This window comes from Anguilla anguilla, chromosome 17, assembly GCF_013347855.1.
Source record: "Anguilla anguilla isolate fAngAng1 chromosome 17, fAngAng1.pri, whole genome shotgun sequence".
Lineage (NCBI taxonomy): Eukaryota > Metazoa > Chordata > Actinopteri > Anguilliformes > Anguillidae > Anguilla > Anguilla anguilla.
The window spans coordinates 19,884,295-19,904,239 of NC_049217.1; the positions used below are offsets into that span (position 1 = coordinate 19,884,295).

General features: G+C 45.7%; 1 protein-coding gene across 2 annotated transcripts; it reads right to left on the bottom strand.

Annotated features, from left to right (window-relative positions):
* Nucleotides 1-1,952: 1,952 nt before the first annotated feature.
* gucy2c (guanylate cyclase 2C) lies at nt 1,953-16,834 on the bottom strand. Of its 2 annotated transcripts, none has more exons than XM_035398285.1 (26): nt 15,544-16,834; nt 15,061-15,173; nt 14,790-14,857; nt 14,072-14,290; nt 13,532-13,650; nt 12,886-12,985; nt 12,483-12,588; nt 11,856-12,003; nt 11,513-11,598; nt 11,004-11,206; nt 10,423-10,525; nt 9,815-9,877; nt 9,640-9,711; nt 8,991-9,095; nt 8,676-8,762; nt 8,181-8,313; nt 7,934-8,071; nt 6,737-6,825; nt 6,388-6,476; nt 4,893-5,048; nt 4,460-4,652; nt 3,793-3,967; nt 3,439-3,537; nt 3,076-3,170; nt 2,912-2,988; nt 1,953-2,285 (listed from the first exon to the last, which is right to left on the bottom strand). In XM_035398285.1, the coding sequence occupies exons 1-26, from the start codon at nt 15,743-15,745 to the stop codon at nt 2,087-2,089; spliced, it is 3,237 nt and encodes a 1,078-aa protein (XP_035254176.1). In that variant the 5' UTR covers nt 15,746-16,834; the 3' UTR covers nt 1,953-2,086. The 2 variants fall into 2 exon arrangements, with proteins under 2 accessions (XP_035254176.1, XP_035254175.1); XM_035398284.1 differs by having other exon boundaries at nt 4,893-5,051.
* Nucleotides 16,835-19,945: the final 3,111 nt, after the last annotated feature.

Consider the following 19,945-nt stretch of genomic DNA (forward strand, 5'->3'; position numbering starts at 1 on the left):
GGTCAGTTGAACAATTTAAGCAATTGAGTCACCTCTCATGGTTTCTTGGTTCTAAGTGTGTAGCTGGTTTTAAGGTGAAAGCAAAAACTTGCAGATCCTTGTGGTTCTCCAGAACCAACCGCAGATCCTGCGGTTCTCCAGAACCAGCCGCAGATCCTGCGGTTCTCCAGAACTAGGCGCAGATCCTGCGGTTCTCCAGAACCAGCCGCAGATCCTGTGGTTCTCCAGAACCAGCCGCAGATCCTGCGGTTCTCCAGAACCAGCCGCAGAACCCGTGGTTCTCCAGAACCAGGCGCAGATCCTGCGGTTCTCCAGAACCAGGCACAGATCCTGCGGTTCTCCAGAACCAGCCGCAGATCCTGCGGTTCTCCAGAACTAGGCGCAGATGTACAGGCTGCGGCCTGATTGTGTTTGCATTCTTTTAAAGATGATGTAACTGTCAATGTCAGTAACTGACTTCTGTTTTTATACAAAACTCAGTATGTCTGGAAGGACAAATAAACTGCTTTTACGCACACATGTCTGGAATAAATTAAGTCCAGTCCACTGATCAGTGTCACTCTACAGATCTAACTGTCTGTTCATGGCCTACCACAGATGTGTGAAACTGAAGTCCTGGAGGGCCACGGTATGTGCAGGAATTTATGATTTCCTTACATTCAGCAGCCAATCAAAGCCTTGAGAACAAGGTGTGAGGATTCTTTAGCCAATCAACAAGTTTTAAAAATCATCACTTTCTGAAATGCACAGAAAACCAGCAGAAAATGAGGCCCTCCGGGATTTGGTTCAGACACTCATGGCCTACCATCTTCAAGGACTGGCCATTTCAGCAGCAGATTCATCTAAGATTTCAGTCCTCACAGTGAAGATTGAAGCTCTAGTGTCTGCAGATATGATTAATCACATATATTTTGTAGGCTTATGCGGTTTATGTGTGCAATGAAGTTATGCTTTTATGACTCACTGAATGACAGTCAATTAAATGAAAATTTGGAATTAAAAATATATTTTACACAAACATCTTGACAAATAAGCACAATACTGTGATCATACAGACATTCAACTTAGTGATCATTCTTTGAAACAGAATACATTTATATTGCTTGTTTGATCTAAACTGAAACCTGTATTAATTTTTAGTAGTTATAAGGAAACCAGCTGATTTATATAAGGTGACTTTTGAAATAAGAAAACAAATAACATTCTTAACTTAATGAAAGAGTTGACAAAAGTTAAACCATAAGTTAACTAATTCTGCAATGCAAGTCAAATATCCATGAGTACAACTAAGTAATATAATACAAGCAGTGTTATAGAATATTTTTTCTGCCCTATTTCCATAAGGTACAAGTGTGTCCTGTATGTGAATGAGACCTCATTTTCCATAGGAAGGCTTTTCTTAAGAAAGTTATTAATGTGAGAGCTTAATGTAAAGTGCAGATAAGGTGTTTTAGCAGCTGTTTAGCTAAACTATGTATGTGTTCTACAGATTGAGGGTCTACACGTATGTGGTTTTCTGAATGCAGGTCTGCATGTATTTGCTGGTCTGGATGAGGGTCTACATGTATGTGCTGGTATGGATGGGGATCTACATGTATGTGCTGGTATGGATGGGGATTTACATGTATGTGCTGGTATGGATGAGGGTCTAAATGTATTTGCTGTTCTGGATGAGGGTCTACATGTACGTGCTTTTCTGAATGCAGGTCTGCATGTATTTGCTGGTCTGGATGAGGGTCTGCATGTATGTGAGGGTCTACACGTATGTGCTGGTATGGATGGGGATTCACATGTATGTGCTGGTATGGATGGGGATCTACATGTATGTGCTGGTATGGATGGGGATCTACATGTATGTGCTGGTATGGATGGGGATCTACATGTATGTGCTGGTATGGATGGGGATCTACATGTATGTGCTGGTATGGATGGGGATCTACATATATGTGCTGGTATGGATGGGGATCTACATGTATGTGCTGGTATGGATGGGGATCTACATATATGTGCTGTTCTGGATGAGGGCCTACATGTAAGTGCTGGTCTGAGTGAGGGCCTACATGTAAGTGCTGGTCTGAGTGAGGGCCTACATGTGTGTGATGAGGTTGTCCACCAGGTGCAGGTACTCGGGCTGCTGGTCACCTTGACCGTCCTCCTTCTCCCTCCTCCTCTGGCGCGTGGAGAGGGTTTTCCGCTGCTCCTTCCTGCCGCCGCCCAGCGAGCGCTTCTCCAGGCAGGACTCGATCATGTGGGCCAGCTCCTGCTGCTGCCGCTGGAAGTTCTCCCTGCAGAGACCAGCACACCACAGCACTTACATTCATATTACACATCACCACGGAGACCAGCACACCACAGCACTTACATTCATATTACACTTTATCTCAGAGACCACCACGTTACAGAGCTTACATTCATATTACACTTCATCTCAACTTCACAGCCAGTTCCAATGTTGTTGCGGCAAACAACACCAAGAACATATTATATTTAGAGCAAAGGAGCCCATGTAGGTACGTCAGTCTACAAATACTCTGAAGGTACTTTATACATACTCTACAAATACTCTGCAGGTACTTTACAGGTACTCTATACGTACACTACAAATACTCTACAGGCACTCTACAGGTACTCTATACGTACTCTACAAATACTCTGCAGGTACTCTATACGTACTCTACAAATACTCTGCAGGTACTGTACAGGTAAATGTACCCCCTCTCTCTCACCATGAGGCTGGCACTCAGCTCACAGCAGTAAATGTGTATGGTGCAGACAAACCGACCACAGACCGCCCCCTCATTTAAAAAAGAAACTGTGACCATCTTGGATTACGGCAGGTGGCCTTCACTCACAGGGCCAAGAGACACAATGGACAGAGTTAATGGACAGAAACAGAGGAAACGCAACTCACGCTGTTGGGGGAACAGGAAGGTTATACTCCTGACCTTTGACCCCTGTCAGCCAGTAGGTGGTCTCCGTGCCTCTGCCCTGAAAGAGAGAAGCACAAACGAAGCTTTAGCTTCAGAACTCAGCCCGACGGCCCACAGTCAGCCCGTCCAGCGTGCGTGTCCTGACCTTCAGGTAGGTCTCCCCCCGCCTCTCAAACACAAACTGGCAGTCTGTCCGCTGGAGGATGCTGATAGTGGGCTGGCTGACGTGAATCCTCAGTGCTGGGGGGCAGAAGGGGGGGGGGGGGGCGCAAGGCACAGTGATAAATGTAGAGATTTAACACATGTACCCATTGGGTGAATATGGGAGTTTTAAACAGATGGAAATTTTGGTAAAATGTTTTATTCTGGTAAGTGGTGTGTGTGTGCATGTTTGTGCATGTATGTGTGTGTGTGCATGTTTGTGCATGTATATGTGTGTGTGCACACATACATGCATATGTGTGTGTGTGTGTGTGTGTGTGTGTGTGTGTGTGCGCATGTCTCTCACGCAGGCCTGTAGACTCCATGCGTGAGGCTGTGTTGACTGTGTCTCCAAACAGGCAGTATCGGGGCATCTTAATTCCCACCACCCCTGCTGCACAGGGACCTGGAAACACAAAACAGAGATTACACACAAACATCACCCCAAACAGGAAACAGAGATTACACACAAACATCACCCCAAACAGGAAACAGAGATTACACACAAACATCACCAAAAACAGGAAATGTCACTCCAAACAGGAAACTGAGATTACACACAACGTCACACAAATACATTTTCCACTTTCTGTTCTTTTTCTAAGAGTGCAGACACGAAGGGGCCCGTGGGGCAGGTGGGGGGGTGTGGTTTGGGGGGTACCTGAGTGCACCCCGATGCGGATCCACACGGGCAGCTCCTGCAGGTGTTGCAGCCGAAAGGTGCCCATGAAGGACAGGATGTCCAGCGCCATGCGGGAGATGTCCACCGCATGCCTGTTCCCATTCCTGTTGGGCAGCCCCGATGCCACCATGTACGCATCACCGATCGTCTCCACCTAAGAGAGCGAGAGAGAAGGGAGGAGGGAGGGGAGAGAATAAGAAATATCTTCATTGTCAAGAAAACAACTACAGCTTGTTACCATTTTCCTGCTGAAAAGATAAAGCAATGAATGAGCGATACCACTATTTTTTTTTTAAATGTCAAAACAGTTATCGTTGTCTTGTCAACAAAGCTGCATTTGCATTTAACATAATTTAATTGAGACAGAGTGAGTGCGCATGACATAATTCCATTGCGTTTACCATCTTCGATTTTATCCTGTTTTTCTACATTCCCACAATTCACCGTTTGTCACTGCAAACACACAGCAAACTCTTCCCAGTAAACTCGTTATAAACATGACACAGTACTCCAGAGGGACATTCCCACATTCAGATCAGGGTCAAATACATGTTTTCAAAACTCATACACTTCAGACACCAGTAAAACTACTGATAATTTTCATAGAAAACATTTGTTTTCAGAACCAACGCGCTGGGAGCTGCACCTTGTAGACGTCGTGGTTGTCGAGGATGCTGTCGAAGTTCTTGTAGATTTCATTCAGCATGTTCACCACCTCCATGGGCGTGCTGTACTGGCACAGGGTGGTGAAGCCCACGATGTCGCTGAAGTAGATGCTCACCTCGTCAAACAGCTCTGGCTCCACACAGCCACGCTCCTTCAGGGACTGTACCACAGGCCTGCACGGAAAGGGGGGTGCCCTGTGCATTAGTAATGCCCTCCCCGTCAATGATTAGGTGGCATAACCCAATGCACGCAATGTTAGTAAGGTGACATGTAGTGGTAGTCCCTTCGGAACCCCTTAAGAGAGTGTACCATGGCTGCCGGGATGGAGGGGTGCACGGTGTGAGAAGAAATGGGTCATATGTATGTATGAATGTAAGACTCCACCCCCCTCCCTCAGCCCTCGTTGGACTGACCCAGGCAGCAGCATGAAGTTGAGCTGGTCGGCTCGGTCCCTCTCGGCCTTGTACAGGGCCGTCCTCTCCTCCACCAGGTGCTCCAGGTTGCGTGAGTACATCTGCAGCCGCCGGATCATGCTGTCCATGTAGCTCTCATTGCCCTGGCTGTGCAGGCTGCTGCAGAACAGCAGAGAGAACCCTGCAGTCAGAGACTCACCTCAGAGAGACCTGCAGTCAGAGACTCACCTCAGAGAAACCTGCAGTTAGAGACTCACCTCAGAGAGACCTGCAGTTAGAGACTCACCTCAGAGAGACCTGCAGTCAGAGACTCACCTCAGAGAAACCTGCAGTTAGAGACTCACCTCAGAGAGACCTGCAGTCAGAGACTCACCTCAGAGAGACCTGCAGTCAGAGACTCACCTCAGAGAGACCTGCAGTCAGAGACTCACCTCAGAGAAACCTGCAGTTAGAGACTCACCTCAGAGAGACCTGCAGTTAGAGACTCACCTCAGAGAGACCTGCAGTTAGAGACTCACCTCAGAGAGACCTGCAGTTAGAGACTCACCTCAGAGAGACCTGCAGTCAGAGACTCACCTCAGAGAAACCTGCAGTTAGAGACTCACCCGAGAGAGACCTGCAGTCAGAGACTCACCTCAGAGAGACCTGCAGTCAGAGACTCACCTCAGAGAGACCTGCAGTCAGAGACTCACCTCAGAGAGACCTGCAGTCAGAGACTCACCTCAGAGAGACCTGTAGTCAGAGACTCACCTCAGAGAAACCCGCAGTCAGAGACTCACCTCAGAGAGACCTGCAGTCAGAGACTCACCTCAGAGACCTGCAGTCAGAGACTCACATCAGAGAAACCTGCAGTCAGAGACTCACCTCAGAGAAACCTGCAGTTAGAGACTCACCTCAGAGAAACCCGCAGTCAGAGACTCACCTCAGAGAGACCTGCAGTTAGAGACTCACCTCAGAGAAACCCGCAGTTAGAGACTCACCTCAGAGAGACCTGCAGTTAGAGACTCACCTCAGAGAAACCTGCAGTCAGAGACTCACCTCAGAGAAACCTGCAGTCAGAGACTCACCTCAGAGAGACCTGCAGTCAGAGACTCACCTCAGAGAGACCTGCAGTTAGAGACTCACCTCAGAGAAACCCGCAGTTAGAGACTCACCTCAGAGAGACCTGCAGTCAGAGACTCACCTCAGAGAGACCTGCAGTCAGAGACTCACCTCAGAGAGACCTGCAGTTAGAGACTCACCTCAGAGAGACCTGCAGTTAGAGCTCCCTCCTCCCTTAGAGACTCACCTCAGCCACATAACAGTGGCCAGAATGAAGGATTTATGAATAAGAGGGAATGCACATGCTTTTAAACTGAAGTATATTACAGCATTTGGAGAGAAAAACAGGATCTCTGTGAGTCTGAATGTAGATGTGACATCAGTACACAGATGTGCCGCTGAAACAGGGCTTTAAAACACCCCCTAGCACGGCCAGCAGCAGGCGCACTTTTACCTGATCTTGACCAGACAGCTTTCTATCTTCTTGAAATCCGGCCTCTTCTCTGGGTCCTCATCCCAGCAGTTCTTAATGAGCCCACATAGCTGACACAAACAAACAAATAAATAAATAAATAAATATGCACGCGCACACACACAAACACACACACACACACACACACGTGTGGTTAGGTATACAGTATGGACACACACATAAAGACTACATGTACAAAGTGATATTCCACCTTTACTGGCCAAAGGAAGCTATGAAATCATGAGTGATGGTACTACAGCCATACAGCACCACACAGGACAGCAGGAGCATGCTGTGGGTAGCACTACAGGAGGAGGATGGAGACACAAACCTCCCGCTCTCTCTCCCCTGCCGACTCCAAATTCAGGTCGGGCCTGAAGAAGGAGCAGGAGTCCGGGAACTGCACTCTGTATGTCTTCTCTGGAGAGAGACAGAGAGAGTGAGGGAGAGAGAGAGACAGAGAAAGTTAGGGAGAGAGAGAGAGTGAGATACAGAGAGAGAGAGAGACAAAGAGTGACAAAAAGACAGAGAGAGAGAGAGATTTTATGGGAAAAGCCAGAAAGAATAGTTAATAGAGAGCAGACAATAAGCATCCATGATATTAATGTAAACACCATTCACACACAAGATCCAAGCAACTGCCTGTGTGCATGTTCCCAGGATGGCCAACAGGGGCCACTGTTTACACTTATGTTAGTGGTTTAAAATGAGGAAGTGAGTATATAGTCAACAATACTCAGTCCTGTGCTCCAAACTGTCTACTTGTGTTCTTGAGTATGTAGCAGGTGCAGAACTAAAACAGTCGCATAATCAAGTGCGTTCCAAACTCAAGAACACAAGATTTTACCAGAAGTTCTCTTTGTATTCCCGGAAGGACTAAAAAACAAAATACATTCGAAGCAGACTTTTCCATGCTTTCCCAACTGACTAGCCATTGCCTTTTCTTTTCTTTTTGTACTGTTGATGTGTTTCTTGCTAAGGTTAGAGGTCAGTAGCGGTGATGTCAAAGTATGTTTCAAATTGAACGGATTTTAAGCCTTCTTACACTCGATAAGTGTGCCTGGAGGCGTGTTCTTACAAGAACCCAAGAACACAGAACACAAGTATACAGTTTAAAACACAGCCGGTATTTAGGATGAGGATCTTGAATGTCATCAGCATTCACCTGCTTGGGGGTTTCTGGGTGGCTGATGCTGTAAAGGCACTGCTCTAGTGTTTGGATGGGCTCCGCTGCACGGTGTGTGGTATCGAATCCAAGCTGTGGGAGTGCTGACTGTGGCTGCCCCACCCCACCCTGCCCCACCCCGCGCTCACCCGCTCGATCGGAACACGCAGCGATGTAGCCCCCCCCCCAAACCCCCACCCCTCCCTGGGCTCACCTGCTTGATCGGCACACTCTGTGGTTTAGCCCCACCCAACCCAGCCCTGCCTCACCCCGCCCCGCCTTACCCCGCATCGCTCTCTGACCCGCTCGATTGGCACACGCGGCGTTTTAGCCCCACCCCGCCCCGCCCCGCCCCGCCCTCACCCGCTCGATCGGAACACGCGGCGGTGTAGAAGGTGCACTTCCTCAGCAGGATCTCCTGGCTGATGATGCCGAAGCTGTACACGTCTCCCTTCTGGGAGGTCCCGGGGTTACGCAGGTGCTCCGGGGCCGTCCACAGGTCTGAGAGAGAGAGAGAGAAAGAGGGGGAAGAGCAGGAAGACAGGAATGGAGGGGTGAAGGCAGAGGAAACACGTGGAGGTAGAGAGTAGAACAGGGTAAAAGCTCTGACCTCTGCTGGGACGAAGGATGTTGTTGCAGCCGAAATCCGTGATTTTGACCACCATGCGGCTGTCCACCACGCAGTTTGTGGATTTTAGGCGGCCGTGGACTGCGATGTTGCTCAGGTGGAGGTAGGACATGCCCTGTAGGTGGCGCAACAGCACACACCATCAGTTACTTCCGTGAAGCATCTCGTCTGTCTCTTACTATTCCCATAATTCAATGTTGTAGTGAGCAGAGCGCTACATCTACACAAAGGTTAGAGACGAGAGGCTTGCCTCAGTGTCCTGACTGGACGATAAATTTTCCTCGTTTCCATATTAACTTTTCAAGCTTTTATGAAGTAACTATGCTTTATAAGGTGTAGACCCCTCCCTTTACATTCAAATCTCATGAAGAGACTTTCCATCACCATACCCCTCTCACTCACGCTGTCCCGCTTTCTCTCTCACTTGTTCTCTCTCTTTCTATCTCTCCCACTCTCTTATGGTCATATGCTCAGTACCTTAACAATGTCATGCATGACAGAGATTTTAAACTCCAGGTCCATGAAGGTCTCCTCTGGATAAGAGATCTTGTCATTCAGCACGTACTGCAAGGAAAGAAGAAACAAGCTCTGCTTCTGTGTTTTTGTGCGTGCGTGCGTGCGTGCGTGCGTGTGCCTGTGTGGGTGTCTGTGGGTGTGCGTGTGTGCCTATGTGGGTGTGTGTGTGTCTGTGTGTGTTGGGTCTAAAGTCCAGAAGTTAATATAATTTATATCTTTATGATCTGACAATAAATCCTTGTGAATGTGAGAGCGAGTCTGGGGAGCAGCCCTCACCCGCAGCGATCCTCTCTCGCAGAATTCATACACTCCAAACACGCCGTACTCAAACTTGACCGTGCCGTAGAACTTGGTCAGGTTGTAGTAATCGATGCGCAGGAGCTGAGCAAGAACGGTGAACAGCGAGCATGTGAGATGGGAGAGAACAGCAGTCAGACACACACGAGAGACCAGCGGTCAAAAGAGAGACCAGCAGTCAGACGCAAAGGAGACCAGCAGTCAGACATACAGGAGAGACTAACACTCGATGCAAAAGCATAAGACAGAGCTACTGAAAATGAGACAGATAGACGCACATACAGGAAGCAGTATCATGGGAAAATAAGGTGAATTTCATGATCTAGGTCACAAGAGAATGTTTAGTCTTTTCGTTATCATATTCACATCTGTGGGCGGGTGCTGGTTCTGTACTGGTGTGTATGTCTTTTTGAGATGGGAAACAGCCCCCCTCCGATCCCTCCCCATAAAACACTAGCAGTTACACTGTGTGCACGTCACAAACAGCCGTCTTATCTCTGATTGACAGGGAGATAGAGACAGTATCTGATAGAGGGGCTCATAAAAGCATGTGGACCGAGCGAACAGACGAGTGCGTTTGTCACAGGATGTATGTCCCAGGTGTGTGTGGCCACAGACGGGTTGTTACCGTGTTAAGCTCGATCCTCTTCTCCTCGCTGAAGTACCCCTCCGTGTTCTTCAGCTCCTTCAGAATGATGGGCTGAAAGGACAGAAACGGTCACATGGCCATCCCCTCGCCTCCCTCGGACTCACCGATAGAGAGGGAGGGGGGTGTGGATGAAGCACAGACACGACAGCAACACCTTTTGATCGTAGCGTCCCCGGCGAATTCTGTCAATGCTGTCCTTCCTCTGGTCCTCATCAATCTGGCCAATGGGAAGAGAGAGATAGAGGGAGACAGAGAGAGTGATGGGAAAGAGAGACAGAAGGGGGAGCAGAGAGAAAAAGAGATGATGATGATGATGATGGCCATAATGGTGATGATGGTTGTGGCATACTGATGTAACAGCAAGCACCAAAATCACCCAAAAGGGCTGACATTGGTCTACAATCCCGTGCCCTTGTCCCCTCCATACCTTGCGTCACCGTACCATTAAAGGGATTCAGATCCAAAGTAAAAAATGTTTTCTTTAAATTCAATCTCTCAAAAGACACAGAGCAGCACCCAAAAAATACACACACAACTGGCACATTTTAAGAAGAAATGGCACTCATCGCTGAGGAAGGCTGCACTTGGGTCCAAACTACAGAGGAATGATGGGACAGATGAGATGAGAAGCTGTTGCAACACCAGCATTTATAGCGGAACAGGTCTGATGCTCGCTCAGTGGTAAGCAGGCTAAATGGAGGACGGGTGGGAGAGGAAACTTCTGCCACGTGTTGTGCTGGCTTTGTAGATAAGCAGTCTCACCTTGAGGGAGACCAGGCTGAAGTCTTTGTCGTCCACAGGGGTGATCCGGTCCGGAGGGATGTGGGACCACTGCTTTTGAGCCTGCCGGTCTTTAATATTTCGCCTGTTGGCCAATAGTACGGAGGGTTGCTCAGACAGGTACAGTGCATCAACGTTACTAACCCGGCGCACAGATTACTGGTTGATTCCAAGCCTTTGGCAGTAGACAAGTCAATGGGGCCTACGGTGCGGTTTAGAATTCAGACAACACCACCGCTGATTGTGACTCAAACCCTACGGGGTGAGGCCCGGTCAGCTCTAACACCACCCGGGGACTGGAGGGTTTCAGTCACCCACGATCCGCATGTTAAGCGGAACTCGATGCGTCTTCCTCAGACTCAGGTCTGTGCGAGGCCGGCTTGCGAACAGCAGCGCAGTGAGAAGCAGCGGCTGACATCACTTAGCGCTCGCCCGCGCTCTCCCGAACCGACAGCAGGGGGCTGCGGCGTTGAGCGCTGGAGGAATACGACTGGCCGTACCGAAAAACGGGGAGGAAGGAGAATGAGCAGGCGAAGGCCGGGGAGCGGCGAGGCCCTTCTCACCTGTAAAAGATGAGGGCGAAGACCGTCACCACCACCACAGAGATGCCCAGGACGATGACGATGATGTCCTGAGTGGCCAGCAGCACCTGCTCCTGGGCGGGCCTGTCGTCCGGCAGCCGGGAGCTCTTCCAGTGCCAGGTCGGGTTAGCGTCTACGACTGCCGTGTTGTTGGTGGACGTGTCAAACTCAAACAGAACTTTATACTGACGGGATGAAGAGATGACCACCGGTCAAACCAAAGCTCAGTTTTTACGGGGGACAGCAAGACGACACCGAGGTAATCGACACAGGCCGCAGTGGCCCGGTTTCCCAAGTGTGAGGCGTGCAAGATGCTTCTGACACAGGCATCACAATACTAAGGGTGAAATGTGTGATCGACTGATGTCCCCACAACCCAAAGAGATACCCACAGTCTGATCTTCGCAGTATCACACCAGTGAAAACGGGAGGACAATAAACATATGAAGATTGTGTGCAAACAGAGGAGAGGGCAGCAGGGGACAGCTCACCTGGCTGTCAGTGGTCGACATGTACATCACCGAAAAATTTACATCTCGGTCTCCATGTTCGTCTAGCACATATTGCCCACCAATACCTGCATAAAGGCACACGTACAGATCCCCCTTATGCATTTGCATCCACTCCACTATTCTAATGGAATGGTGCTCTGTACTATTTCTTATAATTCAAACAAGCTGCATGATAAAGACACACTTTTGAATGCTAACATTAAAATTATGAGACTCATCCATTTTCACAAGACCTTCACAGATCTCCCAAACATGCTTGAAGCTGTCAGACGGAGAGCACTGTGAGTGCACAGACAAACAGACAGACAGACAGAAAGCATACCACTGAAGGAGATGTTCTTGAAGGGGTTTTCAACTGAGGCGTTCTCTTCAACACTGCCTTCACCATAGAGCATCTTCTGCCTCAGCACCAAACCAAACAGGTGCACCCCGTCATGGTACCCCGCAACATAGTCATTCATCTCCGGTAGCTGGACGGAGAGAGAGAGAGAGAGTCATTTATGCTGTTATTGTTGTAGCTGTTTTTTTTGTATTGTTACTATGATTGATTGCTATCCCAATACTTTTGCAATATGTACTTTTAAATATGTCATCCCAATAAAGCATTTGCATTGAGAAACTGACTAGAGAGAGAGCATAAGAGAGAGACAGTGAGAGTGAGCGAGAGACAGAGGTGAGCGAGAGACACAGAGCAAGAGCAGAGTGAGAGTCAGTCACTGAGTTACTGGCCCTCCTATAGTAACTGCATGGCTCGAACGGCACTTACTGAACGGCAAGAGGCACCAGGGTGGTGTCAGCAATTCCAGGCGGGGGGGGGGGGGGTTCCAAAGAACCATGCACATGTACAGAGAAGGAAGCAGGTACAGACAGGAGCAAGAAGGGAAGGACACAGGTGAGAGCAGCCGTTGCCATGGGAACAAGTGATGGAGGCGGAGAGACGACGCCTCACCGTGCCATTGTCGGTCCAGCCCTCTGTGTAGTTCCTTATGTTGGGCATGGTTATGACCAGCACGTTGCTCATAGCCGGACTGCCTGCAGCACTGTGGTACTCGTGGCTGACAAAGAGCAAAATATTTACCCACAGAGCAGGCAATTCTGTTACAGCTGACAGCTTTAGTGCAGCAAACAACACAGGGTTGGGTGTTGATCTGGTACAGACCTCAAGGTTAACAAGTTCAAAGTGCACAGTTCATTAGGGGCTATGTGTGATGATGCTGAAATTTCTGTTGTGTAATGAGTGTAAACCCTGGGCTGTAACTTTAAGACACTCTTCCAGAGAGGAAGAACGGTAAAGAAATAAATACTGGCAAAGTGCATGACTCAGCAGAACAGCGAAGGAGAACTGCACTGACTTGTAAAGATCAATCAGAAGGATGACAATGTCCGGCTCAAGACGGCGTCCATTGTCTGTCAAATTGGCAACGTCCTCGGGGGTCCCACAGATAATAAACACTGCAGGAACAGTCAGACATCCAGTCTCAGGGTCCTTGAATCTCTTCATATTAGGACAGCCAAACTATAAAAGGCTATATATATTCAGGCCTCAGTCAACCTCTAAATAACCTTCATTGAGAAAATGACTATGTTTCTGTCAATTATCAACTTTCTTGGTGAAAAGAATGCAAGTACCAGTGAGGCGGGGTAACACACACCACTTAGGGGAGGAGCCATGGGGAAAGGGGGCAGTATACACAGTTTAGGGGAGGAGCCATGGGGAAAGGGGGCAGTACACACAGCTTAGGGGAGGAGCCATGGGGAAAGGGGGCAGTACACACAGCTTAGGGGAGGAGCCATGTGGAAAGGGGGCAGTACACACAGCTTAGGTGAGGAGCCATGGGGAAAGGGGGCAGTACACACAGCTTAGGTGAGGAGCCATGGGGAAAGGGGGCAGTACACACAGCTTAGGTGAGGAGCCATGGGGAAAGGGGGCAGTACACACAGCTTAGGTGAGGAGCCATGGGGAAAGGGGGTCAGATGGAGAGGGGGGGCAGCACGCACAGTTGCTCGTCCTGTTCTTCCTCTCGAAGGCTGAGTGCAGTTCCTCCGGTTTGCGCAGGACCTTCCTCGTTATTGCTGAGTTAAATGCAGCTGACGGGGCATCAAGGGCGTTGATGTACCTGAAAAATTAACAGGAAGAGGAAGTGATATCATCACCTGCATAGGCAAAACACAATAGAAGCTAGATACTGAGGGCCATTTGATATTCTGCAATTAGAGGCACGCTTGCACAAAGTATTAAACTGCCATATATCAAAAATTACATTTTCAGGTCATTTATATAAAAACTCACCATCACCAGACACATCTACCATAAAATCATATGAAGCTTCACAGAGAGAGTAGCCTACAATAACCAGAAGTCATATCATTAACCTTGTTGGACTTGTTAGCACACACCAAAAATTATATACAGATGGGACAGCCCTATGTGCACGTGTGTGTGCCTGTGTGTGAGTGTGTGCGCCTCTGTGTGTGTGTGTGTGTGTGTGTGAACGTGTACGCACGCATGTGAACAGCAGCACACAAGCTTCCACTCACCAGAAGCAGTCCTCCGAATTCTCCGGTTTCTTGTAGACGTAGACCGCTTCCCAACGCGGCTTCAGGCTGCTCTCTTCAAAGCGCAGGAACTCGATGAAGAGGTTGGAGATCTTACGCGCCGGGGGAAGCAGCCGCGTTAGGTAGGCCTTGTAGTCACATGACAGCCCGAAGCTGCCAGCTGAGATGATGGGCACGCTCGAATTAAAGCCATTCTCCAGGCTTCAGACACACAAACAGACACATATCCCAGGGCAGACATGTTAGCACACTAACAAAATCCCAAACGTGTTGCCACTTCTGAGGTACATCACTTAAACACTCGCAACACTTAATGACTACTTCGGTAACTAAATTTAAGTAAATAACTACAATGAAGTCCAATAATTATTGATGTAATGATGGCAATGACAGTTATCTTTTGATAACTATAATGTCAGGTCTAACTCACTGTTCACATACTCCAGTTGTAGGTCAAATTCTTATTGTAACAGAAGCAATCCTTTCTACACCATGATGATTCCCAACAGAGTATTCACATATTTATTTCACTGATCACATCACAAAAACTGAGAACACCAAGAAAATAAGACACACACAATAAGATGGTGAAGCACAAGCAGGATCATTGTTGAGAAAGGCTAAATTAAGGGAAAAAAACAATAACCGAGATACAGTACAGGAAAACGAAACGAGAATGAAAAGATACAACTGTACTCACTCTACTAACTGAAAGGTGGCATATGTGCAGGAAGGCCCCAGCATGGCACAGCCTACCTCATTTTGACCCTGAAACACATACATATTTTAGCCATTTAGCAGCAGCTTTTATCCAGAGTAACATACAAATATTACACGCTAACACTATAATTACGCCGCTGACAACCTTGAAGTTATAAGCTCACTTCTCATACCACTTTGCTACATTGCCGCTCAAAGACAGACAGACAGACAGACTGGTACAGAGACGGGACAACGTGGTGCGTACTCACCTGAAGTCTTTTCAGTATCTCCACACCCTCGCATGTGCTACTTCCACAGCCTCTGCGGCGGTACGATGATGTGTTGAAGCCACAATAGTTAGCGGTCAACTTGAAATTCAGGCCTTTCCAGACGAGTATTTCAGAGGATAGAAATAGAGCAGGGTGTTAGGAAGCTATGTTGACAGTGGTAGAATCGCCATGTTTAAACGAGGACTTATAGTAAAACAATAGCTTAGTAGCCTATATCAATTACGACCATACTGACACGTGCTAGCGGCCGTTTACAAACCATCTTTTGTGGCCTACAACCTACCAAAATAAAATCACAATCTAAAGGCGATGCTATTGTCAGCTTCCTAGTTTTTCTTCTCGTTTCCACCCGTCGTCCCAAAGAAATATCATAAAATGCATCGTTGTTATATGGCAGGCCTATTCACACATAGACTATAGTATATTCACACTTTTCGGCGAATTTACAGTAAAAGGTTGTACCTTCTTCGGCGTTACGTTGATTCTCTATTGCAATTGCGCGCTCCACTCCTGCCTTCACAAATTTAAGACTCCACTCTGAAACATCGTCTTCCAGTAGGACCACGTTCAGAACATATGCGGACTTCAAGCAGTCCCTCACCATTAAACTTTGGGCCGTGATCGCAAGCATGGAACAGACCCACAACAAACAACGGTACAGCATTTTGATAGACCGAGATGTAGCAGCCTACATTAAGCTGAAAAGGCACTTTCCAGAGTTGCAATCTACAGTCTTAATGCAAAAAAGACACACTTCATGCCTGTTCAACTGTCAAAACGATTAAGAGAGAACTCAGTTGAGACAAATACTGGTTTAAAATTATAAGTAGTCCGTCTAAATCTTAAGGGATTTATCAGCTATCTTAGAAAATTACTTCCCTCACTTTGGACTGTAACGAAAAATTCTGTCGTTTAAACACCTTGAGACACCAGACCAAAAACTCCCGAAGAGATTGCACAAAAATAGAACTTTTTGAAAAATAAAGGAAGCCTACAGTCTTCCCTGGTTGTTTACGTTTTCTGATAGAAAACTGTTGAATCAGCCATGGATTAATTCGATAAAAATGCGTATTTGTAGAAATTTTCCAAGGATTTGTAGTCACTGGCAGGATATATAATTTCTTCAAGCGACGGAGCGGTCCCACTCCAAAACATAGGCTATATCCACGGAGCAACTTAGAAATCCGATTTGCTCAAGTAAAATCACAAAATCTTACAAATAACATACAGCTAATTTCAAATAGAGATAAAACTGGTAACTGTTAGAATCACAAGCAGCACAGTGGTTTCACAGATCTGCTATGGTGCTGATCAGTTTGGTAGCAGATCTTCCTCTTTGATGTTAATGAACAACCAAGAACGAACTGCGTGGTCATGAAGGAGGTGTGAATAGCTAACAGATTGTAACATTTCAGTTTAATAAACATATATTACAACTGTGTATGAGATAACTATATTCCCACCAATTCATGTATATGTTTGAAGTCAAATATTATGTGGTAAACCTATATCGGAGACTTCCATAGAACAGTGGTTTTCAACCCTAGTCCTGGGGGCACACTGTGCATGCTGGTTTTCGTTCCAACCACACTTAAGCCACCTTGTGTCAGAAATAGCTATGCATGCCATAAAGAATAAAAGTCCCATATTCACGTTGTGCTATATTGTAGACGATTACGTAAAGAGGTTAAAAAAAACTTTTTAACTAATCAAAATAAAGACTGAGGCAAATCGACAGGTTCCTAATTGGGGCAAGCGTGGACACCTGGCCACTAAATCTAATCATTTGATAGATAACGAAGAATTCAAAAACAAAGAAAATGATGGGTCAAACCTGTATTGTGCTAATTAGTTTAAGGGAAATATTATGCACTTAAAGCACTTGAACACATGTGTTCAGCAACCTAATTAGGAGCCTATTAATGATCTGTTAAAAATGTTACCTCTTTTTAAGTAATTGTTTGCAATCACTTTAAAAACAACACAAGAACATAATGAGATTTTATTCTTCATGCCATGCATAGCAATTTCTGACAATGTGGCTTAAGAGAGTAAATAATTCCTTTTAACATTAAAAACACCTAATTAAGAAAAATTAACAGCTTGTTAAAATTCAGAGATTGCAATTGTTTTTGGAACGAAAACCAGCATACACAGTGTGCCCCCAGGACCAGGGTTGAAAACCACTCCCATAGAAGGACAAGTCAGTACCTTCATCTTGAATGTGTGTGTGTGTGTCTGTCTGTTTGAAAAATGTGTGTTTACATACACACATACAACCCTCAAATCTAGTGCCTTGACCACATACAGACACACATATGACCCTAAAGTCTAGCGCCTTGCCCAAAGAACCAACCCCAGAACACAAAAATGAAGAATGAGATGGTTCAAGCAAAATGGACAGTTTTCTTCTTGCTTATACTGAGATCATTTTAAAACTAAATTTTCACATCTCAGAGAGGGATGCCAAATTCAACAAAGTTGCTGAGCTCAGTACTTTTTGGTTTGTGTCACTGTGCACACGGCAAAGAGGCTGACATGAAGAGACAATGAACTTATTGGAGAGGGATGGTGAAAGAGCAGAAAAATAAATAACGGGTGTAAATCCCAGGGCCGCTATGTTGTTGACCCACTCACAGAGAATGTTCTAGAAGCATGGCTGTGAAAGGTTATGTGAGGGAAGTGTAGACAGATGACAAAAAATAACAGACTGCCCTTTGTGTTGGTCATAAATTAGGTGTTGTAAAAAGCAATCAGAGTGCATATTACACAGTGCTCCCAATAAAACTGTTTTGATGAAACATGGCCTTATGTACACAGACAAGCACACTACACAAATCCACATTTTTTGTACTCTCTGACTTCTGGTCATCTCACAGTGACCCTTCTCTCATTCCATCCTTTCATCTGGTCTTTTAGTCCACTCATATGCCCGCACTAAATGAAAAACAGCAAACTGAGCCACAGAGTGTTTGTGCCCAGATAAAGGCTTCTGGTTGATATGGAAGTAGAGTAATTAAAAGTAATATTACTTTGATCCTCACCCACACACACACACACACACACACACACACACACACACACACAGTGTTGTTGCCAGAAACCTTTATAATCACTGCTTTCGCATGTACATTTAGTGAACCAATGACAGGGAGAAATTTCGGCCTCTGCCCATTATTTGTCTCCATGAGTTATACTGTAGGTTTGTCCTTCCTGCAGGATGAGGCGGCCATTATTGTGCTTGTGTAGCTCTGCATGAGGATGCACTTACCAGCACACAGCAGCATGTTTCTAAAGAGAAGCACCTGCTGGTTCCACAGAGCCTGAGATTCGGCCCATAAATCATGCAAGCTTTTCCGTCGATAAACTTGTCACCATAGAGAACTATGTTGTTAAACAATGTTTGGCCTTCACGGACCATGTAGTTTCAGCAAGGTTTATTGTGAGGGAAAATTGAGCAGGGTCCAAACAGCTCTGTTCATGCACAGGGTAGGGTAATAAGATATGAAAAGGATTTAAATAACCCACCTGCGTTTATTGGGGCTTTAAAGCACTTTTATGTGGCATCGTTGACAGGCCTAGGATGTGATTTTGTCTGTAAAGTGTGTGGTAAGTTCCAAAGAAGCTTTTAGTGACCTAAAAACACACTGAGACAGAGAGGGAGATAATTTAGAGTTGAAGGTATTGTGTGTTCATTTCTTCTTTAGCTACTGCTAATTACCAGACTAAATTACCCTTTTTGTTTTGGTGGACAGTATACGGTGCAAGAATTATTCATTATATTGAGGTATATGTGTGTGTGTGTGTGTACTGTATGTGTGCGCACAAATCCAGTGACCAACCATAACCCTAAGTAGGAAGAGAAACATGGTAAACATACAATTTGTAAAAAAAACATTTCATATCATGCTTTGAAATAGAATCATAGTTAATGTGTTGTGTGGTAGTAAAATATTGGTCAATCATTGTACATGATAGGGTATTTACCAGGATTACTATTTGGGAATGGTATCATGATAAATAACCTGTTGTGGAAGAACCAATGTAAATGTGCAGCGTGGAATTCTAATCATCGTGAATCATTTTGAAAAATACAATAATTAAATTTTGGAAAGAGGATCAGGGTAAATTGTGATTAATCATAGTAAATTTGTCATGGTAAATCAGGGCAGATCACGGTAGACCATGGTTATCATTGTAATCAGGGTAAATCATTGTAATCAGGGTAAATCTTGCTAAATACTGATAATCATGATAATCAGGGTACATCATGGTAAACTGTGGTAATCATGGCAAATGGTTGGTGACATGGTAGGTGTCATTTTTGGGAACAGAATAAGTAACTATCCTGTTTGGAAAGAGGAATCGTGGTAAAATGACATGAAGAAATTTAAATCAGGATAAATGCGTGTTGTGGAAATGAAAAATAAACAATCTTGATAGATTTTTTAAGTGGAGGGGTAATGCTTTAAAATATGTTTTTGTCCAAATTGAACCCTGGTAATTAAACAATGTTGGAGTGAATCCTATCCCTAACTCAAACCGTAATCATTAATGCATGCCTATAAATCCTACCACCAAAAAGTGAAAAAAAAATGCTATTTTTCTATTAAGATAGATGAGAAACAAATTTAGGTGTAATCCAAACAGTTAAATGTATACAAAAAATGTGTCTGAAATTATTTAACAAAAATGTATTTTTCTGAAATACATAAAGCTATAGACTTCACTCCAAAATTTTTTTTTTTTTAGGTGCCCTACCTAACCATACTTAAACTCTAACCATAACTATAATTGTAACCATAACCCAAATTATATTAATTCATAAAACTACCAAGAACTCATACTAAAGAATACATACTCT